This window comes from Papaver somniferum, chromosome 9 (assembly GCF_003573695.1).
Source record: "Papaver somniferum cultivar HN1 chromosome 9, ASM357369v1, whole genome shotgun sequence".
Taxonomy (NCBI): domain Eukaryota; kingdom Viridiplantae; phylum Streptophyta; class Magnoliopsida; order Ranunculales; family Papaveraceae; genus Papaver; species Papaver somniferum.
In genome coordinates, this window is record NC_039366.1 from 3,027,401 (window position 1) to 3,049,199 (window position 21,799).

Genomic DNA, 21,799 nt, shown 5'->3' on the forward strand with positions numbered 1-21,799 from the left:
TCCAAATTCTCAAAACCCTAATCAAATTTTTTTTTTGATCCTCGTCTCAAACGATCTTCGATCCAACCAAGAAAAAGATAAATCTCCATAAATTTGTCTAGTTTTTCCATTTTTCCATTGATTTACATGTTTAAATATTGACTTTTGAAAACCCAAATCTCTGATTACACCCATACGGTATATGTTGACACATCGAATAAACCGAATTTGGGTTTTGTTCTTCGCCCATGAAGAGCGTGCCTATTAATCAGTTTATATGATGATTAACATCAACCAATTCTGGGGTTTATAAACGCAAAATGAAAAGACATCACCAGAATCCGTTTATAAGTGTTTTTGAATAACCCGATTCTGGGTAATTTTGTTTTTTTTTAATTATGCAATCCCTTAATCAGGTGTTATGTTCTTGTTAATTTACCGATTAAGATTGTCTCTTCAGATTCCTTTTCATAATCGGTTTTTATATATGTATCACATAAACCAATTAATAATGTTTGACATTCATGTATGTTTTTCTAATTAGAATCAGATTACATATGTTTAATTATGTACCAATTGTTAACTAGCTTTTTTTTTATATATAGATATGGACTTCGGACACCTAGCGTTTTACACTCGATAGCTCACCTTGGAGGGTATTGTTAGGGAACCACAACCAGTGCTATAAATAAGCCTCTGTAAGTTTGCTTATGGGCGTGAGACCCGTCTTGAACAAGCCCTCGCACTGATAGACAAGCTTGCACTAGAATAGCTTTATGACGTCATGAGGTTCACTAGGAGAAGGAGAAACATGATTCCAGCTGAGAGGGAACGATATGAATTTATGGAAGGTATGTGGGAACAAATGGCTCAATATCAAGCCATGGCTGAAGTAGAAGACGCTGCTCTTGATGGTGGTGGTGCTGCTTATGCTGGTGCTCCTGCAAATGGTGGTGGTGCTGCTGCAAATGCTCCCGGTGGTGCTAGTGCTCCTGCTCTTTAAGTTTAAGTTTTAGATATTAAAAGTTTAAATTTATAAGACTTGTGGTTGTTTTAAGTTTTTAAAACTCTTTTGGGATGGTTAAGGTTGGTAATTTATATGATCATGGTGTTGAACTTAATGCACTTAACGTTTTAATTATAATTATGTGTTGCTCATTAATTCTATCCTGAACACATGTCAACAATCGGGCTACTCGATATGTCAACATAAATCGATTGTCAGGGTTCCCTAAAGGAATCGGTTTATGTATGGGGTAAGTATCATCTGATTCATCATGCCTTAGAAATGCTATTTTCCTGGATGTTTTTCAAGCTACAATCGAAACACATATGCACCTCTATAAACCGATTTGTGTCAGTGAAAATTAAATTTTCTTTTACATGTCTTTAATCGGTTTATATTTGTCACAATGAAGACCGACTCCTGCTGGCATAAAAACACAAACATATTTTATAGACCTCCGAGAAGACCAATTATTTCTCTTTTTTGAAAAATAAAAAAGTCATTGGGGACTTTTTCTATATATAAAGACCTCATCCTTAGACCCCATTTTCCCCAAAATTTCTCAATTTATTCCCTCCCACTTCATATACTCCACAACTACTCATTTCATACCTCCACAATGACATCATTTGATTCAAATGAAGATCTATCCATCACCAAAGCATGATATGCGGAAACTCGAGTTAGAAGTCAATCCTATGTCAGGGTGGATACCTTTTCGGCTAGGGCATACAAAAAATATAGGCAAGAGTTTTGGAATCCGAATGGAAGAAGTGTTCAACAAATACATGATCGGCACCTAGTCATCGAAAATGCGATACTTGCTTATTTAGCTATAATCAGATTTTGGATGCTACCCACTTTAACTTTTCCATTGAACAATTTGGAAGTACTTTTGTGGTTTATTTTGCGTAATCCATGTTTTTTGATCTTCCTATTAAACACTACTAACAAAGTAAGTTTGCGTTTTTTTTTTTTTTTTTTTTTTTTTGACAGGAGTAGTTTGTGTTTGTGTTTTTGTAGCATGAAGACGTGAAAGCGCTACCTGGATGAAAAGGGGGAAACATTCGCATTTGATGCAAGCTATCAATTCATGGTATCCAAAATCCCGGATTATTCCCCGGAATTCATGGAGGGTGGATCGGCTCGGATTTCCTTCGATGAAGATTGATGGTTTTAGAAGTTTTTGTGTAGGTTTTGTGGGTCTATGTAAACCTTCATGAGACTATAACTCGACCACTAGGGTCGCCTAGGGGTTTAAAGGCTTGATCCATGTGCTAAATGCATCCTACAATAATGAAATGATTGAAAAAAAAATATCTTATGAAAGACAATAATCGGTTTATATATGCCACATAAAATCCTGATTATCGGAATCAGATTATACATATGCCAACGTCAACCGATTATGGGAGTCCTCTGTTAATTTTGGAACGCCAACGAATAATCGGTTTACAAGTGCATGAACGTAAACCGATTCTTTATACTGTTTACGAAAAAAAATCAAAAAATTTAAATTTTTCGATGTCTTGAAGAACTCTTTAACATTGGTTGATCTCACATCTAAAACATAATTAACACCAACGATTAATTAATGCTAATTAATCAGGGGTAAAAATAAGTAATCAAGTAATTATTGGATAAGGGGTGGTGGGAAAGTTAAATGACCTTTTTTATCATCCAATAGTAGGTCCCAAAAAATTGGCATACGTCCCAGTTTAGCCAGGATATATATGGTCCCAAAAAGATATTTCTGCTAATGCTAAAAGACAATTACATCATCCTTAACGTCATTCCGCGTAATTTCCATTATAAAACAAAACAATGATTTCCATGACCAAAAATATATATTTTAAAGATGGACCAAACCGACAATTGAATAGGTGAAGAAAAGCAAAAAAGAAATTATCTTATATTATTTGCTGGACCGTACGGTAGTTTCTACTTTGATATATATACGCCACCATTGACCATACGTGTTATTGGCCATTATACTTCACCTTGAACATCGGTTTGCACCTTTATTAGCTTTTGGGAAACCGAATCATGTACCACCCAAATTCATTATAGAAAAAGGAACATAAATAATTCATTATAGAAACAAAACTAGTCATAAAAACTCAAAGTGACCAAACTTGTGGTATAAAAACCCCACTCAAATGTTGAGATTCATTAAAACTCCATCTTAAACTAAATTATACAAAAACCACAAAATTTTAAAAAATTGATAAAATAAATCCCAAATTTCAAAATTGGTTTCATCAAATTATATAATGAAACCAAAAAAATTGGTTTCGTCAAATTCTATGAGGTTTCATCAAATTTTACAAATCAAAATTTTGTTTTTTTGGGGTTTTTGTGTTATTTTTGTTTTGACGGAATTTTTGTGGATGGATAGTGACTTCTTTGGGATTATAACTCGCGGACCGGTTATAGAAAAAGGAATAAGAACAAGTAAACTAATGTTGGAATATTTGGTGGAGTTCCACCAATAGGAGTTGCTTGGCGATGAGTCGATGATCCTATCTTCACTACGGTGTTTGTTTTATAGTAAATGAGCGAGTACACTTTTTCTCAGTATACATTTTTTATGCTGAAGGAGTCGTGGCCTATGGGTGTAGTTTATAATATAATATGTGTTTTAAATATTTGTTCTGCAAAAATTTCCAGCTTCCATGGTAAAAGATCCATAACAGGACTTGGTCGCTTCGTGTCTCGCACGTCCATATTCAGTTTTCATTTTCCGCAAGGATATCATGTTTTTCATAGCTTTTAGCTTTTAGCATATTCTTTTTACGTAGGGATTTCTTTTTTTGTTTGTGAGAAAAGATTAACTGTGCCAAGGAAACACAAATAGCAGAAACAACAACAAAAACAAAAAAAAACATGGCGACACTATTACATGTTATAAACCTTAATCTCCCAGTTTGCTACCAAATCATTAAAGAAAAGACTCTCAAACACTTTAGAGGAAAGCCCCACTGAGATAATAACGATTTTACAGCGATAATAATGTCTTACCTCTCGGTCCAAAGCGCCCACCAGATTGTGTAGGGGAGATGATTCCACTGCGGATGTCTAATGGTTAATATGCTCCTGCCATTATGGAGATAGGGGTTTGAACCCGTAATCGCCAGAAATAACTCCTTTTAAGGAGTTAAGGATGTAGCCAAGACTACTGTTCCAACTTATCAAAAAAATGATTCCAAAAAAATCTTGCATTACCGGTGGTAGTTTCAGTTTACCAGGGATATACAGTATTGTTTACGTTTTGTGAATTATTCAATGTAATCTAAAAAAAATCAATCCATTGACTTGTTCTTTGGACATTGTCCAGTACATTGCAAGATTGTGTTGGCATGTCCCAATTTTACATGTTGATGAACATTATAAGTTCAGATTTCAGCTATACCGAAACACAGATTGTTAAGAACCAACCTACAATCTCTATATACTGTGGACATGGGTTCTCTAAGTTCTAGTCTTCTTACTTTTCTACTCTTTTCATATCTCTCGTGTTTTCATGTCCTCGTACTGGTATCGGCTAAAGGTGAGAACAAAATCTTCCTTAATATTCTTAAGCAATTTCATGCATCCCTTATACTATATCTGAAATCTCATTAATTATTGTCATTGCAGTGTTCATAAGCATAGACTGTGGTTCCTCTTCATTGAAACCTTACACTGACGATAACTCGATAGAATGGGTTGGAGACGATCAGTACATACAAACAGGAGAAGTTCGAAACATCATTGAAAAAGATCAAATGTATGGTTCGGATCCTCATGTTATGGATACTCTCCGAGAATTCCCAACTCGAAAAAAGAACTGTTATTCAATAGATATCAATAAGGGTAAGTCTGAAGACCACACTAAGGTTGAAAGAGTCCTTGTTCGAGCTAGTTTCTTCTATGGAAACTACGATAACAAATCAAGTCCTCCGACTTTTAATCTTCAGTTCAATGGAAACAATTGGACACAAGTCATAACGGATACCTGTTTGACGTATGTGGAAGTGGTATATTCATTACACCATGGGAACACAGTAACCGTATGTCTTGCTCAAACTCACCGTGATAATGTTCCGTTTATATCAGCTATCGAAGTAAGAAGTTTGGATTCAGACATGTACAGTTATGTTGATTCAAATTATCCCTTATTTTTCATGTCAAGAACAGCTTATGGTACCAGTACTAACAACACTATAAGGTATGTATATATTGACATTGCGGTAACTTATTTAGACGCATATGGTCTTGTTGGTACGCTGAAGATAATGTAAAATCTTTGCTGATCTTGTAGGTACCCTGAAGATAGTTACGACCGTATTTGGCAATCGGTTGGACCACTAAGCAATAGTAGTGGTCTTCTAAGAGTTAGAAATAGCTCGCCATCTATTAAAGTTGACATCGCCGATAAAATTCCTGAGACTCTATTCATGGCGGCAATAATGCCCGTGAAAGCTTCTAAGCGAAACTTGTGGTTTAGTGGTTGGGTTCCAGATCCTAAAGTTCCTATGCATTTTAATGCATATTTTTCAGAAGTGATTAAGTTGGATTCTACTCAGAAAAGATCATTCAATATATACCTTGATACCTATGGTGTTAATGGTTCCAATCCTAGTTTCAATGATTATGGCATTGTGAATCCACCTTATGGACACGCACTGCAGGTACACCTTAATAATGTAAGTGTTGAATCATACGTCGAGTTTTATGAGGTTTATATGCAGGCGACAAATGATTCAACTCTAGGTCCATTAATCAACGCCCTTGAAGGGTATACAATTGGTGATAAATTAGTTCAAGGAACTAATTCAAAAGATGGTAACTCTTTTTTTCTTTTCTTTTTACAAGTCTATGAATTATAACTAATATACAATTCAGTTTCTTATCGATTATTTTTTCTTTTTATTAGTGAATTCATTGGCTTTACTGCAAAAGAATTTCATTCAACTTCAAGATTGGCAAGGCGATCCATGTTTACCTTACCCGTTTACTTGGGATTGGGTTGATTGTGATTCTGATACCGACTCTCCTCGAATTACAACACTGTAAATATATCTTCTCTAAACTATTAGCACTTGAGAGAAAAATTTTAATGGGGGCGTTTTTTGAAAGGGGCATGAGAGACCAATGATATATTGACACATGCACTTGATATTAATGAATATGTTTCCCAAAATATAAAAGTAGTATATTTTTGGAGAGAAAATTTGTTTTCTTAATTGATGTTGGTATTTTTGGAAACATAATTCATTAATATCAAGTGCATGTGTCTGACATATCATTGGTCTCCATGCCCCCTTCAAAAAATGCCCCATCAAAATTTTTCTCTTCATTTGATTCCTGATTGAGCTGCAAGCACACATTTAAATAAATGCAATCATGATTTTTTTTTTTTTTTTTTGCAGATATCTCAATGACGTTGGATTAGTGCGTACCTTACCAGATTTTAGTGACATGGATGCACTCGAAACCATGTGAGTCCTGAAATATTTTTTCAAAAACATTTGATTAGTAAGAACATTGCCGATTGTTTATAACGTATAACTTTTGGGGAATTCGCACAGAGATTTGGGCAGTAACAGTTTGACCGGAAAAATTCCTGAGTTTCTTGGAACATTACCTAAACTTAAAGTATTGTAAGTTCATAACTTCTTTCGTTTTTACTTGCAACATATGATTATACTTGGAATCGTTTTTTCTTTTTCCTCCCGTGTACTTAGTTTTTTTTTTTTTTTTTTTTGTTGGAATATCCTATGTAGAAACTTGGCAGATAATGACTTTTCTGGAGCGATACCTTCTTCATTGTTGAATAATATCAACTTAAAATTAACGTAAGTGAGCTTGGCTTTCTGTTCAAGCGGTTTTATATTCATTATTCTTCACTTTAGCTTAAGTGTGTTCTTTTTTTGTGCTGGTTTGTTGTAGTGTTTCTGGTAATCCAAACTTGTCTACCAACAACAACACATCAACAAACAGAAATAGTACTGAGCCAAAGATACCTTCCACAAGCAGTAGAAAAACATCTATAACATCAACAATCCCGATCATTATACTTGGAAGTGTAATCATTCAAATGTTTGATTCTATTTTTGGTTTGTTATTGTAAGTTAATTCCGGTCAGTGACTGATTACCGGCGTGAAATTCTTCTAGCTGTAGTGTCTTCCACTGCTATTGACAATAGCTTGAATTCCGGAAGCGTGGCCATTTTCAAAATGAGTTGTTTGTGTGATTGTTGGAATGACGAATGTGTTAATTCGACCATTTATATGTGCATTATTTTTCTTTCGGAAAAAACAAATGATATGACAGTACATTGTACTAGTGCTCTATGGAACTTTTGCTATGATATGACATTGTATAGGGTATGACATATTGAAGAACATAATGAGTTACGATGGTTACTATAAGGCACTCATTTTCAATTCTGGTTTACCAAAATCAAAATGGATAAATATAGATTTTTGTTATAGGAAAAGCCAAATTATTTAGGGCAAAGCTAAAATTCTTTGACAAAGGTATATTTCTGTTGACTATGAGACATTGAAGGGGAGGAGTCAAAAATTGTCTTTCCTCCTAACAAAACACCGAAATTTACCGTTTATCCTTAACTTAACCTAATTCTATAATCTAGCTAATGATTAAGCACTGTCGTTCTCTCAGACGTACATACATATTTCAGTTCTTCCAGGAGTTTGCACTTCGTGTTTTTCAGCCGGTGCCACTTGATGAGAAAAACTGATCGTACGATCATATGACCACAAAAATGTGCCTGTGATTGAAAGGCAATTCTTTCTGTGTGCAAAGAAAATCGTGGGTGGATCAAAGTAGTTGACCTCTAACCTCATCTATAAAAACATATTCCCAACTGTATTTCTTTCAGTGCAATCTCGTACGAAGTGATCACAGTGCGGAAGTTGGGCTCGATCGTTATATAGGCATCTGCTTAGGCCTTTATCTGGTCCCTAACTTTCGCATCTTCATGATATGCAACAATGATATGCAACAGCCAATGAACATCTGTATAATGAAACCTAATGGATGTATAAAAACTATGGTGGTAATGATACTGGACTGGGGATGAATTGCCATATCTACAGGTATATTACCTAATTTTATGGTTGATGTTGGTAATCTGACATATTGTGTAAAAATTCACCCATGGAATTATGTGAAGCATTTTATCAATCACTCATCGTGCATAATATAAATGTTCACATACATATCAATGAAATTCCAATAGCTAAACTTTCCTTCAAACCCATCTTGAATATACGTTCGTTGATGGATTGACCAAAGTAAAATTAGAAAGAGATCTTTTGGTTTAAGAAACCTGGCACTTTTAGGGCCGACCCAAAAATATTAGGCGCGACAAAAAAAGACGAAAAAGGTCACCCAAACGTAAATCTAAGCTACTCCTTATCACCGATTTTTCGAAATAGCAAATATGCCCTTTTATAATCTGTAAGTAACACCTCAATCGGTAGGTAACAACACAATCGATAGGAAATATCAGTAGTTACCGATTAATGTGTGGATATTTCGGCTAATATGTCCTTTTATAATCGGTAGCCAAAACAATAATCGGTAGGTTTAGAAAATAATCGGGCGCAAACCTTGTAATCGGTAGTCTCGGGTCTATATATTAGTGTTTGGAATTTGTTTTTGAGTCATTGTGAGATATGTCCCTAACTTCCGATTGAGTGAGAGAAGAAAAAAAAAAGAAGAAGTGGGTATATGTTGCCAACTTCCATAAACATGGATGGGTACGAAGAAGAACATGAACTTGTTGAAGATCAAGGTTCGCTACCGTTTCCAAATGACGATTTGGGGTATATGTTGAATGATCCAAACTTTCATGGAGATGAAACCCTAGACGACGCTTTTATGAAAGAAAACGGAGAATCATCCGAAATCGAAGCTAACGATGGATCAAACATACATGTATGTTGTTAACAAACTCTAATACCCAGGTTACATGCGTTTGTGTGTGTTTTTCAAAGACATATAATCGGTAGCTAATTGAGTACCATATCTACCGATTACAAGAAACTGTCTCCAATATATTTACAATCGGACATTTATTTATGTATTAAGCTACCGAATATGAAAAAAAATCCAAATTGAAAGCTTTAATTTCTCACAATCGGTAGCTTTATACATCAACAAACACCCGATTTTCAAAAGTCGCCCCAAATACGAAATTCTCCAAAACTGAAATATTCATAATTCTTGATATTCCATAATCGGTTGTTTATGAATGCACTTATCCTCGATTATGCTAGTTGCCCAAAAATAAATTCTCCGAAAATGAAATATTCGAAATTCTTGATATACCATAATCGTTAGTTTATGAATTCATTTATCCTTCGATTATGCTATTCGCCCCAAACAATTGGACATTTTTTTATTTCGTTAATCGGCAGCCTATGGTAGTACAAGACTACCGATTAATGTGTAATCGGTTTCCTTGTGTCGTATTTGATTACCGATTGATTTATAATCGGTTATATATTCTCTAAAATTGCTTCTGATTGCTAATGCATAACTTGTTATGGTGCGTAGACTGTTGTAGTGGTTGATGACGATTATTATTTGAGGCATGATACTTCCCTACACTATGCAAACAATTTGGTATGGTCATGAATTATATTTTCTTTTTCCAATCATGTATGTTAGATGGTCATGCTTATTCTTCGACGTGTCCGTTTATTGAACCAACTCGGTAGAAAAGATCAGCGGGGTGACGGTTATTTGGGTTACCGGTGTCGGCGCAGAAATTTTCGTGAATTTTCCCCAAATAACTGATACTCATTATGCCTCATTGCCTACGTTCTTCTCTTCGTCTCGGATAGAATTGAACATAGCGCATACATAAAGATAAATCTTCATCAATCGTGAACTCCGTAGGCTTAATAAATGGTTGAGCCATTATGTTGAAGATGATGTTGGAGAGAGTTTAAAGGTATTTGTATTTCATAGAGGGTAAAAGGATACCATCCTTATATAGAGTTTAGAGTACCAACGGCTCTATTTTGTAGATGACCGCCTAAATAATCGGTAGTCAAATAAGGTAACGTAACTTCCGATTATACAGTTGCCCCAAATTTTGATTTTGCAGTAATCTCAATTTTTTCGAATTTGTGAACTAGAATAATCGGTAGGTCAATAAGTTAATATGACTTCCGATTATGTCAAAATATCAATTTTTTCGAATTTGGGAACTAGAATAATCGATAAGTTATGAAGTAATTTATGAACTTGACCTATCTACTGATTGCTAACGACCACAACATTGAAAATACTCGTAATCGGTAGATAATACCACTTACTTAACTACCGATTGTGTAAGGATACTATGGTAATCTCTGTAAATTTGGACATCCCTTAACATTGTATGTGGGTTGGGAATAAAAAAATCGTACCTAATTCTTTTGGAGTCGCCCCTAAAAATGCCAGGTTAATAAAGTGTTATGTTTCCTCCTTGGGTGAAACGAAGTTTTTGCCTGCTGTTACAGTCAATTGGATATTGGTTTGGTTAGAGCGTAACCTGGTAATATAAGACAATTTGTAAAATTCAATTAAGTAAATTTCCCCCTATACACATCTCAATAATATTAGATTTCCCCTTAAAATGCTTTCCCCTAAACGAATCAGCTTTCCTTATAACAAAAATCATAATATTAGTGATTTAAGTTATTTCTTAAGGGCTTAACCAAATTTTGATCATATAAATTTTTGTAATCAAAAGATCAATTTTATAACCAACACATTTAAATCATTTTAACCAGTCCAGTTCTATACACGTCTACAAGGGGGGAAAACCCCCTAAAATAGTTCAAGAATCGCAGATATTTGGTCAGAGTGAGTCCTATTAATCGCCACTAGAAGTCCACATTCGAGACATACATTCCAATAGTATATATATCATTCATTAGCGAAGTGTGTGATTTATTTGTTGTTGTTCTTTATATAGTGTTTCTGGTAAATTCAAAAGGTTACGAGGCAAGCAGATAACTTCATTACATTTATTCAAAAATACAAAAGAATGGAGAACATATTTGAACTTCAATTCTAATAAAAAAATTGCAACTGAAAAGTAATATTTTTTCTTCAGTAAACTTAATAAAAGTTGTCCTCATAAATTAAACAATCATCGTGGCATGCTCATCTGGACTGTGTTGTCTGTATTCGAAGTATATTGTCCCGAATCAGTTGTATACAAACTATATTGCCCGGACTCACCAGTTGCTGAGCCGGTTACTGGAACACTATAGAGGTCTGTTGGTTCAAACTGTAAGCTCGACTTATGTTCGGTGTTTGGTGGAAGTGACCACGCTTCATTCTCCGCCTCTCTCAGTCTTTCTAGTTCTGTCGTTACTTGTCTCATTGTTGGTCTATCTTCACCCTTCAAGCTAAGGCAACGTTTTGCAAATTCTGCAACTGCAATGACTTGTTTTGGTGTCCCCTCGTTGCGCACTCGAGCATCAAGAAGTTGGAATAATTTATTTTCTTGCATGGACGAAATGAAATAGGGTGCAAGACTTACTTGTTTTGAAGACCGCGCCTTAGAAATGGGCATTTCTGCAGTCAAGAGCTCTACGAGAACGACGCCAAAGCTATAAACATCGCTCTTCTCCGTCAGTTGGCTTGTGTCGAAGTACTCTGGATCCAGATATCCTAAAGTGCCCAGTACTTGTGTGGATAATTCTGTTTGGTCCAAAGGAATCAACCTGGATGCTCCAAAGTCTGCTACCTTTGCGATGTAATTTTCATCTAAAAGTATGTTGGTAGATTTGATATCTCTATGAATGATAGGTACTGAAGCTGCCGAGTGTAAATATGCAAGTGCACCTGCAGTTTCAACAGCAATCCTCAAACGGCTTGCCCAGGAAATGGAAGGCTCTCCACGGCTGGGATGAATACGTTCGAAGAGGGTGCCGTTGGAAATATATTCATAAACAAGCATCGGAACTTCAGTCTCTAAACAACACCCCAAGAGCTTCACCACGTTCCTATGGTTAACCTGAGTTAGAATAACTAGTTCATTTATAAATTGCTCAATTTGATTCTGATCAACTATTTTTGATTTCTTAATCGCAACTATACGATTATCTGACAAGGATCCCTTGTAGACAATTCCATATCCTCCTCGTCCAACGATTAAACTATCATCATAATTGTTGGTTGCTAACTTGAGCTCTTCCGCGGTAAAGATCTTTGAATTCTCTGCGCCATCTTCATTTGATGATAGTTGTTGTTGTAATATCAACCCACCATTTTGTTGGAAAAATCTCTCTTTCATTTCTATTAGCTTTCTTTCCATTTCTATTAGCTTTCTTTTCCGTATAACCAAATACACCCAGGAACTTGTAATAATTAGAAACAACAGCCCTAAACCTATACCTGCATTAACATAGTTGGAAGGTTCGTATTCATAAAAAGTACTTTAACTTAATATAGTACACAAATTATGGCGAAATATAAGACCGAACGAAGAAGAATGAATTAAAGCATGAAACCAAGGAAAAGTATGATGACTCCTGGTACTGTTATTATTTTGTAAATGACAAGGAAACTTTACCAAGGGTAACTTGTATAATTGGAACCCTGCGAATGCAACCTCGCCCGTCTTTCTTCCCATCGCCTTGAGTGCCTGCTGGACAAATACAGTTGAAGCTCCCATTTGTGTTGATGCATTTACCTTCACAGGGATTGTTTTTTTCATCCTCACACTCATTAATGTCTGTTCATGGTCACACATTACAGGATATACGAAACTTGTTAGCTCTAAATGAATACTTTCTTTCTCTTGGAGAACTATATATCTTATAGGTTTTCACGGACTATAAGTTAATCAAGAAAGACACACATACCTATACATCCAGGACTGAAATAAGGATTCCCCTTGTAACCGTCAAAGCAAGTGCAACGATACCCCGGACTGTTGTCTGAATTGTTACAGTGACTGTTTCCATGGCATGCGTAAGTGGTTAGATCTCTTTGTGATTCTTCACAAGTCTTATTCCCAATTGCCCAATCAACAACTATGGGAATAGCTTTGTCTTCCGGTACAGCCAGAAGATCTGATGCAGAGAAATTGAACTTCTCATATTCACCCACAAATGCGTAACTGCAAGGGCTGAAAGACAAGAAGTTTGTAATATTTGGATTGTCACTCCCAGAAACTCGTGTCTCAAAACTTTTAATCCCCTTTGGAATAGTGCTTTGGCAACACCCACTCCCGCTGCAAGACCCTTCCGCCACTTTTCCCCTACTTTCACACAATGATATACACTTACTGGAGTAGTCCCTATTTTCCTGATCAAACCCCTTGTTAGCCGCTACTGAATTACAACCAATCAAGAAAAACCTGTTCTTTCTATCCGAGAATGTAAAGGACGTCCGCTGCACGCTCGTGTTGATTATAGAATCATTGCGCACCACATCACCACGTATATTGTAACATACTTTAGCTATTGAGTGATTTGTGTTTGAAACACGAATTTCAGTTTCAGATATGCTAAGAATTTCGAAGTTACCTGTGCCAATAAATGGTTTAGGAGGATCATAAGAAGAATCACAGTTCACGTCGTAGCCGTAACCAACTCCAGGAATGGAGCATCCTCCTCCTTTTCCTTCATTAGATATACCAAAAGGGTAAGGTATGGTTACATTGCCACATTTTTCTGGGCACCCGGGCTTTATCTCCCCAAATGCATCAAGATGTGTTGCTAAGAATAAATAGAAACATAAATGGATTAATACAATTCTGTGTATGAACATGATTCTAGTTTTCGTAGTGCTAATTACTATCTATTGATGGAAGGAAGAGATAGATCAATTAATTGATCAATCCTAATAATTTTAGCATCTTAATTAGCTCTCTGGACATGTACTTTTTCAATGCCATCGTAGACTTTTAGCAACATTACTCACTATTCAGATATGTTAGTGGAGCTCCATTACATGGCCAACTTTGAGGGAGTCCATTCCCATAAACTTTGCTTAATCTGACCTTTTCATGATCAAAACAGTCTGCCCAGCCTTGATACGGACTGGGTTAGGGCTGGAGAATCTGGACCTTTTAGACAACGGGTCAACCCGCCCAGAGTCACGGGTTAACCACCAAGTTTAACAAATAAAAAATTTTGTTCAAGGGTTTTTCAAAAAATAACGTGGAATGAATCTTTGAGGTTTCAGCTAAGAAAACTTTTAATACCCACAAATAGTTCAAGCTTTCGATTCTCATTTATTTATTTCGATTTATTGAATAATAAAGAGTAAATGTTGGATTGGCCGGTGGAGTTTCACCAATAGCAGTTGCTTGGCAATGAACAGATACGGGCATAGCAATTTTTGGACGAGTAAATGTTACCCTTTTTACCATTACAAATCAAGGAAAAATCGATAGATATTGATATTCTTCGGTCCACAACTTTTTTCTCAGGTACTCGCATATGATTCCTTTTAGCATTTTCTACTTTGGCATTCTCCAAGACAATGCCACTCCTTGCCTGAGTTTTATCCTCAAACCAGCCATCATATCATATTGGAATTAAATTTCACATAATTTTTTGAAAATAAAATAAAAAGCAAACCATTCTTTTATATTTTCTATACTTTAGAATAATGTATATCTTATCGATCATTTGAAATGGTATTGCATTCCCTTCCGCATCTCCCTTATTTTAGTGACCTGGCGGAACCAAAACATTATATTATGTAGGTAGTAATAAAATTACATCACCTAAACTCATTCTTCTAGAGAATAATTATATATCAACAGTGTTCATATCCTTGTTGATTCTGTCCGTTTTGAAAACAGTCCGAAAAGATTAAAATTCTGAACGGACCCAACAATATATATCACATTGTATGTTCGTACTATTTCAATTATCAACATACAGAAAAGCTAATTCATTCTCTTAAGTTATTATATTTTAAAACTTTAATATGTAGTTCAGGATGTAGTTCCAGTACATCGAAATTCCAAGAAATTTTATGTAATACCCCATTTCAGCGTGTAGGATTCACCGAATGAAATGGTTTATCTTTTCCTATACTGAGGCCTTTTTCAGCACAATTGGTTCAAAAGTTTGCAAAAAAATCTGTAATTAAGAATGTTCGAACGAGAATAATTAAGGGATGAATTACCTACTGGGAAGCTGTTGTTGGATATATGCAATAGTGCCTGTTGGAAATCTCACGCTGCCGTAACCGCAGTGGCTAAGTGGGTGCGACACAGGTGAAGGATCAACTCATTACAAATGGTATCAGAGACGACGATAGGTTACCTATCGAGGGTGAAAGGGTATGCTAGACGGGTTGTGTCTGGTACTGGTCCCATGAGTGGAAGGGAACGTCTGATGATGAGCTTGAATTTATTCTGGAGCCGATGATGACTTCAATTTAAGGTGGTGGCATTATAGTATCCTAATATAACATCTAGATTGGAAGTCCACGTCAGCTAGAATAACATTTTTAGTCTTACGAAAATTCTAGTCTAGCATCTAGATGCGCTGAACCATTCCCCGTGGTCGCGCGAATGGAACATCGCAACCATCTCATTCGTCAGATCAAATAATAAATCAATTTGCGTTGAACCAAACATTGAAAAGTTGATTATCTCTTCTCTGAACCATTCAACGAAACTACTTTGCTATTAGTTTGAATTATGTGGTATATATCTGGAAAGAGAAGTATTGTTAAACAATAGGCAACACTTGTTTGTGCAATCTGCAACGTTTTTTGTCTAATCTAGCAGCTAAATCTACTCCATAGGACTTAGTCTAATTATTATTTTCCTAATTTGATTGCCCCAACCGCACGTAATCATCTAGTTTTTACCGATTATACTTTTTCTCATCACAATTTTTATTCTGAATGAGTCGTGGTCTATGGGTTTGTTGTCTAATAAATGTTGTATCAATAAGTATTTGTTTTTCTGATGGATGTTAATACATGTTCTTGTAGTCTCAGTTCACAAGGCATGGGTCGCTTTGTGTCTTCAACGTCCTTGATGAGATTCATTTAACAACCTTGGAAATTGTCCAGTATATTCTAAGTTGTGTTGGAAGAGTTCAAGATTTTACAAGTTCCAAGGAAAATATACTGAATATACACCTACTTGGTGAACATTATAAGATCAAACTTCAGTAGCACTAAATTTTTATAGAAGCAACAATCTCCAAAATATGCCAACATGCGTTGCCTATATTCTAATTTTCTTAATTTGAAGTGATTTATTTTTGTTGTTTTTTGATAAATCATCTAAGAGTGAATTGATTTGGTCTAAGAGTGGGATTTTAAGTACTATAATGGTATATTATTATTATTTTTGTTGTGAATAATCTCTTAAATTTTTTGATTTACATTGGGTGGTTTTGTTGAAATGTAGGTTGGTGATGCTTATATGGATGTTCGTGATGGTTAAATCCAGAAGATATGGTTTAGATGGTGAAACTATTGATTTTGTTCAATTGATTAAAATCAATTGTTGTTTTATTGAACTGTTGTGCATTGTCAGCTAACCTGGTGATTGATTTGGTTATTATTGCAAGGTATGAGAAACTTGGAAATGTTTTGCTGTGGAGAAAGTTTCTGGTGAAATACTTGTGAAGGATGTGAATTCGTGATGAGCTATGACTGCATATTCCTAGCAAAATGGTAGTTCTTTGACTGATGCTATTAGACTGTACCTGCACGATGTTAACAATTTATTACACCTTAAAGTCTGTGTTCAAGTCATAAAAATATTTTTGTGGAACTCCGTATACTTGGACTAGTAACAAGCATGGAACTGGTCATAAAAAATCTAGATTAGATAGAGCTCTGGGTAACAGTAATTGGTTTTTAACTTACCCTGATTCTTATGTTAGTCATCTTCATCAAAATGGATCTGACCATACTCCAATTTTGTGAGATTTATCTAAGCAACATAATGTCTTTGGAAGAAGTTGGGAATTTTTTGAGCACTGGCTTAAACATGATACTTGTTTAGAACACATTAAATCGGCTTGGACTTCTAGCTATTCTGGTTCTCATGCTTTTATTCTTTCTAATAAACTATCTAACACCAGACACATACTATCTCTTTGGTGTAAAAGTTCTTTTGGAAACATTAACAAGCGTATCTCTGAACTCCAGAAAAGATTTAAATGATCTTCAAGATGCAGATGTGAATGGTTCAAATACAGAAAGGGTTTTCAATCTGGAAGGAGAAATCAGACAGCTTAATGATATCCAAGCAAGTTCAAACACACAGAAGGCCAGGGACCATTTCTATAATGATATGGATATGAACTCTAGATATTTTCACCTTCGAATGAATCGCAGGAAAAGTCGAAATAGGATTGATGCTTTACGTGCACCTGATGGCTCATGGTGTAATGACAGAAAATCATTAGCAGATTTTCTCAGCGATCATTTCAAGAGCATCATGACATCCTCTAATCCTCCAGATAACCATCAGTTCTTACAGCACATTCCACAATGTATTTCGGCAGAAGATAACGAAGACCTAGTTGCAGTTTCATCAGATCTCGAGATACACCAAGCGTTTATGAAAATGCAGTCGTGGACTTCACCGGTCTCGGATGGCTTTCCCCCTGGATTTTATCAAACTCAATGGACTCTGGTGAAAGAAGATGTTTGCAAAAGTGTGAAATCCTTTTTCCATTCTGGTTTTCTTCTTCAACGAATAAACAACACTAGAGTCTCTCTAATCCCTAAAGTACAGATTATAAGCAAACCAGAAGATCTTCGTCCAATCGCAATATGCACACAATATACAAGATCATCTCAAAGTTTATTGTCTTGAGGATGAAGAAACATCTGAACAACATTATATCACCCATGCAATCTGCATATGTTCCAGGAAGGTTAATCTCGGAAAACATCTGTCTGGTTCAAGAGATTGTTCAAGCGATGAAAAGAAAAGAAGGAGTTAGTGTCCATCTTTCCCTTAAGATGGATATGTCGAAGGCATTCGACAGGTTGGAATGGAAATTCTTATTAGATTTTCTCAGAAAATTTGTCTTCTCTCACAAGTTTGTTCTGCTTATTTCTCAATGCATCTCTACCACGTATATTGAATGGATCACCAATTGCTTCTTTTAAACCTATACGTGGTATTCGACAAGGTGAACCATTATCACCTTATCTATTCATACTAGAAATGGAGTCTTTTTCTAGATATCTAGCATACTATGAGAAATCTGGGCAATTGACAGGTATGAAAATTTCTCGATCTGCACCCAAGATTAAACACCTTTTATTCGCAGACGACTGTCTCTTATTCTGCAAAGCTAATGAGAGGCAAGTTCAGAAATTACTTCAAGTGATTGAACAGTTCTCTAGTTTTTCTGGGCAACTGATTAACTTCAATAAATCAGCTGTTTATTTTAGTTTTAATCTCGAACCTGAAGTCTTCCAATCTATCAGTGGAAGTTTGAAGGTTAGATATATCAATATCTCAGAGGAGGAATATCTTGGTCTACCTTTTTTTGTAGGAAGGAGAAAGCGTATTCCATTCTCTATTCTTTGTGATAAAATGGACCACAAATTCTCTAATTGGAGTGGTAGCAACATGTCCGAGGCAGCTAGATCGTTAATGATCAAAAATGTATCCAATGCGATACCCATTCATCGTATGACTAGTTTCAAGCTTCCAGACGTCACAATTAAGAGAATGAGTAGCAAACAACAACAATTTTGGAGAAACAAAAAATCGTGTAGAGGAAATTATATCATAACCTGGAGAAGAACTCAAAAACCAAAGGAAGAGGGTGGATTGGGCTTTCGTGATATGCATATTTTCAACAAAGCTTTACTTGCAAAGTCAGGATGGAAACTAAGTTCAATTACAGATTCCATGATGGTACAGTCTTTGCAAGCTAAATACTTTCAAGATGGAAATCTCTTCAATCTAAAGAAGAACTACAATACAACCTGGTCATGGAGAAGTATGTCTTCAGAGCTGAAATTTGTTCAAGATAATAGCAGTTGGTGTGTGGGTAACGGGAAAAACGATTTTTATTTGGAAACCTAGATGGATTCAAGAATTTTTGATTCCTCCAATTCCTAAAGATGGGTGTACTTCTTATTCTCAATTCACTTATGTTCGTCAGCTTTTAAAACAATGCAACAATACCTGGATTCTCAGATTATTGGAGGAATTGTTTGAACCTAATACTGTCAGACTTATCTGCAGTATTCAGATTCACTCATCTCAGGATGACAAACTAGTGTGGTTACTTCAGAAAAACGGTGTTTTCTCAGTAAAATCTGCATACAGAAAGATGTATGGAGATACTAATCCGACTGAAGCTGTGGGTCCGAGATTTACAAAGATCTACAAGACACTGTGGAAACTGCCTTAACTTCCTAGAATTCGACACTTTTTATGGGAAGCGGTTTCTTCTCTACTTTCTACAAGAGATGTTCTAAGCACAAAAATCCCATGCACAACAAACATCTGTCCTTTCTGTGAGCAACATTTAGAGACCGCTGCACATGTTCTCCGAGACTGTAATCTCCCAAGGACAGTTTGTTTTTCCATTACGGGTTTATCATCAACTCAGTCTACTTCCTTCTCAGACTGGATATCATGATGGTTTGATGATTTTCATGCTAGCAAGATTTCAACTGATGAAATCTGTAAGAGGTCCATCACTGTCTGGTGTCTATGGAAAGACAGATGCGATAAGGTCTTTCAGAACATCAGCCCCAATACGGAAAGGACTATTTTGAAGTGCCACAGTTTCATCAATGACCACTCTGCACAAGTGAGAATAACTCATAGTTCCACAATTAGAGTTTGTCGTCAAAATGTGCATTGGTCTCCTCCTCCCATGAATTTTGTTTGTATTAATGTAGATGGCTCTTACTTAAATAATGTAGGTGGAGTTGGTCTAATAATTCGCAATTTTGCAGGTAAGCAGCAAGCCGCTAGATCTACATGACAAATATTCGAAGCACCGAGCAAGCTGAATGTATGGGACTGAGGGAAGCGGTTTTTTGGGAAAAAATATTAGGGCTGGAGAAAGTACATTTTCACCTTGACGCGCTGAGAGTGGTGGAAGCAGTTAACAACAATGCCTCTATAGACTGGCAACTTCTCAATATGATAAAAGATATTCAAATTCCATTTCGTAGTTTCTCCTCTTGGAAATGTTCTTATGTTCCTAAAGAGGGTAATAAAGTTGCTGACATTCTCTCTAGGTTAGCAAGAGAGAATGCTTTAACTGATTCTTGGTCTGATTCTTCTCCTGTTGAGATTAGAGGACAATTATGTGAAGACCAAACTCATGTACCAGTTTAATTTCATCAATGAAATTACTTCTTTTCGCTTCAAAAAAAAAAAGTCATAAAAATGTTAATTCACACTTCCGAAATAGATTGACCTAGTGATGATCTTTGGAAAGTCGGTCTCACTTCCGAGTCTTTTCTCATCTTCATACTCATTAAAGCCTTTCGGGATAAATTTAAGATAGCTCTTGAAATTGAAATATTCTTTTCTTTAATGGAGGTATAAGTTTCATGTGCATAGGAGTTACATGATGCTTAGCAGATACAAATTCATAGATGCTAAGTTCATTCATTCGTTTTATTTTGTCCGCCTGCAGATTTTAATCTTCATCATTTTAAATCCAGTAGGATCAATTCAGTGGGCAACAGTATTGTCATTCGCTGATGCAGCAGCCACATTTGAGCTTGTCACTTGGAGACCAGAATATATGAGCAACATATTTTGGTTCTTCCGATAATTACCTAGAACCATCTTTCAGTGTTAGAACCAGAGCCCACATCCATTATGCAGGTACAGTCGTACAGATCCGTGAGCCGTCTTGTACAATAGATTCAGCCATTTATTGTGAATTAACATTTTCTTACACCTTAATATCTGTGTTCAAGTCATAATATTTATGACTAATGCCATTGGACCATTCTTTTGCAGAAAAATGAGGATTGGGCCAAAGGAAAATGGATTTTGTTGGAGTGATCGCGTTACAATTCTCTATTGGAGCAGCAAGAGCTCTCAAGTAAGGAACTGTTTCAATCACTGCAGTAGTTTGTTATACTTGGACGATTCTTTTTATTTGAATTCTGTTGTTGCTGGCTTATTTTTAGTCATTTAAAACTGCAATGATGTCTGCATCAGTGAGAATTGAATGGTGAATGTCTCCTTTTAACTCTTTGATTTCATTGAATTTGGATAAATCCCCTGTAAGATCTCTAATACACATCATAAATAATTCCTATCTACTATCTTCCTTGTTTGCGTCAAGCTCAAACTGGAGGATTACTCACAATATTTGCATGTAAGAGATGCATTGTGTGGCTAAGCATAACTCCTGCATATGAGGAGGTAATTCTTGTTTCTTTTTAGTATTCTATGTTTTATTTTTGTTTCTTGGATTTGTAGTTTAATAGTTCCAAGAAATTGTATGACTTCTGCTCTCTTTCAAGGGGCTTCCGTTGGTCCTCTTATTATTGTTTTTGTGAATAATTTTGGTTATTTGCTTATTTGAAGTTGTACTGATACTCTTGACACTGCGGGCGTAAATGAATAGTTGATGCATTTGCTAAGCTTATGGAAAATATCCCAAAAGTTTATCACCAGGCTTAATCTCGTATCAGAAAAAAGACCAATGCTTCTCAGGGTACCTGTCCCTCTGACACTGTCTCAATTCATCAATAAGTCCTCCATTAGTGATCCGTTTTTTTCTTACTTATTATTGTCTCTATCTGCTTTAATTTAAATGGGTCACTTGTACGAACTTGATTATGATTTTCAACCCGCA

The 21,799-nt window shown here is 35.8% G+C and overlaps 3 protein-coding genes across 3 annotated transcripts; 2 read left to right on the forward strand and 1 right to left on the reverse strand.

The window, feature by feature from the left end:
• The first annotated feature begins 4,447 nt into the window (after nucleotides 1-4,447).
• On the forward strand, nucleotides 4,448-7,100 carry LOC113311166 (probable LRR receptor-like serine/threonine-protein kinase At1g51810). The gene is made up of 8 exons (XM_026560015.1): nucleotides 4,448-4,535; nucleotides 4,625-5,195; nucleotides 5,289-5,812; nucleotides 5,904-6,039; nucleotides 6,400-6,468; nucleotides 6,559-6,630; nucleotides 6,754-6,825; nucleotides 6,920-7,100. Exons 1-8 carry the CDS (start codon nucleotides 4,448-4,450, stop codon nucleotides 7,098-7,100), a joined length of 1,713 nt encoding a protein of 570 aa, XP_026415800.1.
• A 4,045-nt stretch (nucleotides 7,101-11,145) lies between these two features.
• LOC113311167 (wall-associated receptor kinase 5-like) lies at nucleotides 11,146-14,382 on the reverse strand. The gene is made up of 4 exons (XM_026560016.1): nucleotides 14,307-14,382; nucleotides 12,869-13,726; nucleotides 12,577-12,738; nucleotides 11,146-12,398 (listed from the first exon to the last, which is right to left on the reverse strand). Exons 1-4 carry the CDS (start codon nucleotides 14,380-14,382, stop codon nucleotides 11,146-11,148), a joined length of 2,349 nt encoding a protein of 782 aa, XP_026415801.1.
• A 3,789-nt stretch (nucleotides 14,383-18,171) lies between these two features.
• Nucleotides 18,172-21,526, forward strand: LOC113311168. The gene is made up of 8 exons (XM_026560017.1): nucleotides 18,172-19,001; nucleotides 19,630-19,928; nucleotides 20,030-20,304; nucleotides 20,621-20,748; nucleotides 20,815-20,832; nucleotides 20,953-21,037; nucleotides 21,126-21,169; nucleotides 21,421-21,526. Exons 1-8 carry the CDS (start codon nucleotides 18,172-18,174, stop codon nucleotides 21,524-21,526), a joined length of 1,785 nt encoding a protein of 594 aa, XP_026415802.1.
• Nucleotides 21,527-21,799: the final 273 nt, after the last annotated feature.

Bases quoted from the DNA above. Each gene is read 5' to 3' on its own strand.
- LOC113311166 (XM_026560015.1), top strand. From the start codon at position 4,448: ATGGGTTCTCTAAGTTCTAGTCTTCTTACTTTTCTACTCTTTTCATAT. The intron at 4,536-4,624 runs GTGAGAACAAAA...TTGTCATTGCAG, and splicing joins CGTACTGGTATCGGCTAAAG to TGTTCATAAGCATAGACTGT. The intron at 5,813-5,903 runs GTAACTCTTTTT...TCTTTTTATTAG, and splicing joins AGGAACTAATTCAAAAGATG to TGAATTCATTGGCTTTACTG.
- LOC113311167 (XM_026560016.1), bottom strand. From the start codon at position 14,382: ATGGTAAAAAGGGTAACATTTACTCGTCCAAAAATTGCTATGCCCGTA. The intron at 13,727-14,306 runs GTGAAACTCCAC...ATTTATTCTTAG, and splicing joins TTGCCAAGCAACTGCTATTG to CAACACATCTTGATGCATTT. The intron at 12,739-12,868 runs GTATGTGTGTCT...GACCATGAACAG, and splicing joins TTTCAGTCCTGGATGTATAG to ACATTAATGAGTGTGAGGAT.
- LOC113311168 (XM_026560017.1), top strand. From the start codon at position 18,172: ATGGAGTCTTTTTCTAGATATCTAGCATACTATGAGAAATCTGGGCAA. The intron at 20,305-20,620 runs GTACCAGTTTAA...GTCCGCCTGCAG, and splicing joins TATGTGAAGACCAAACTCAT to ATTTTAATCTTCATCATTTT. The intron at 21,170-21,420 runs GTGAATGTCTCC...TTGGATTTGTAG, and splicing joins GCATCAGTGAGAATTGAATG to TTTAATAGTTCCAAGAAATT.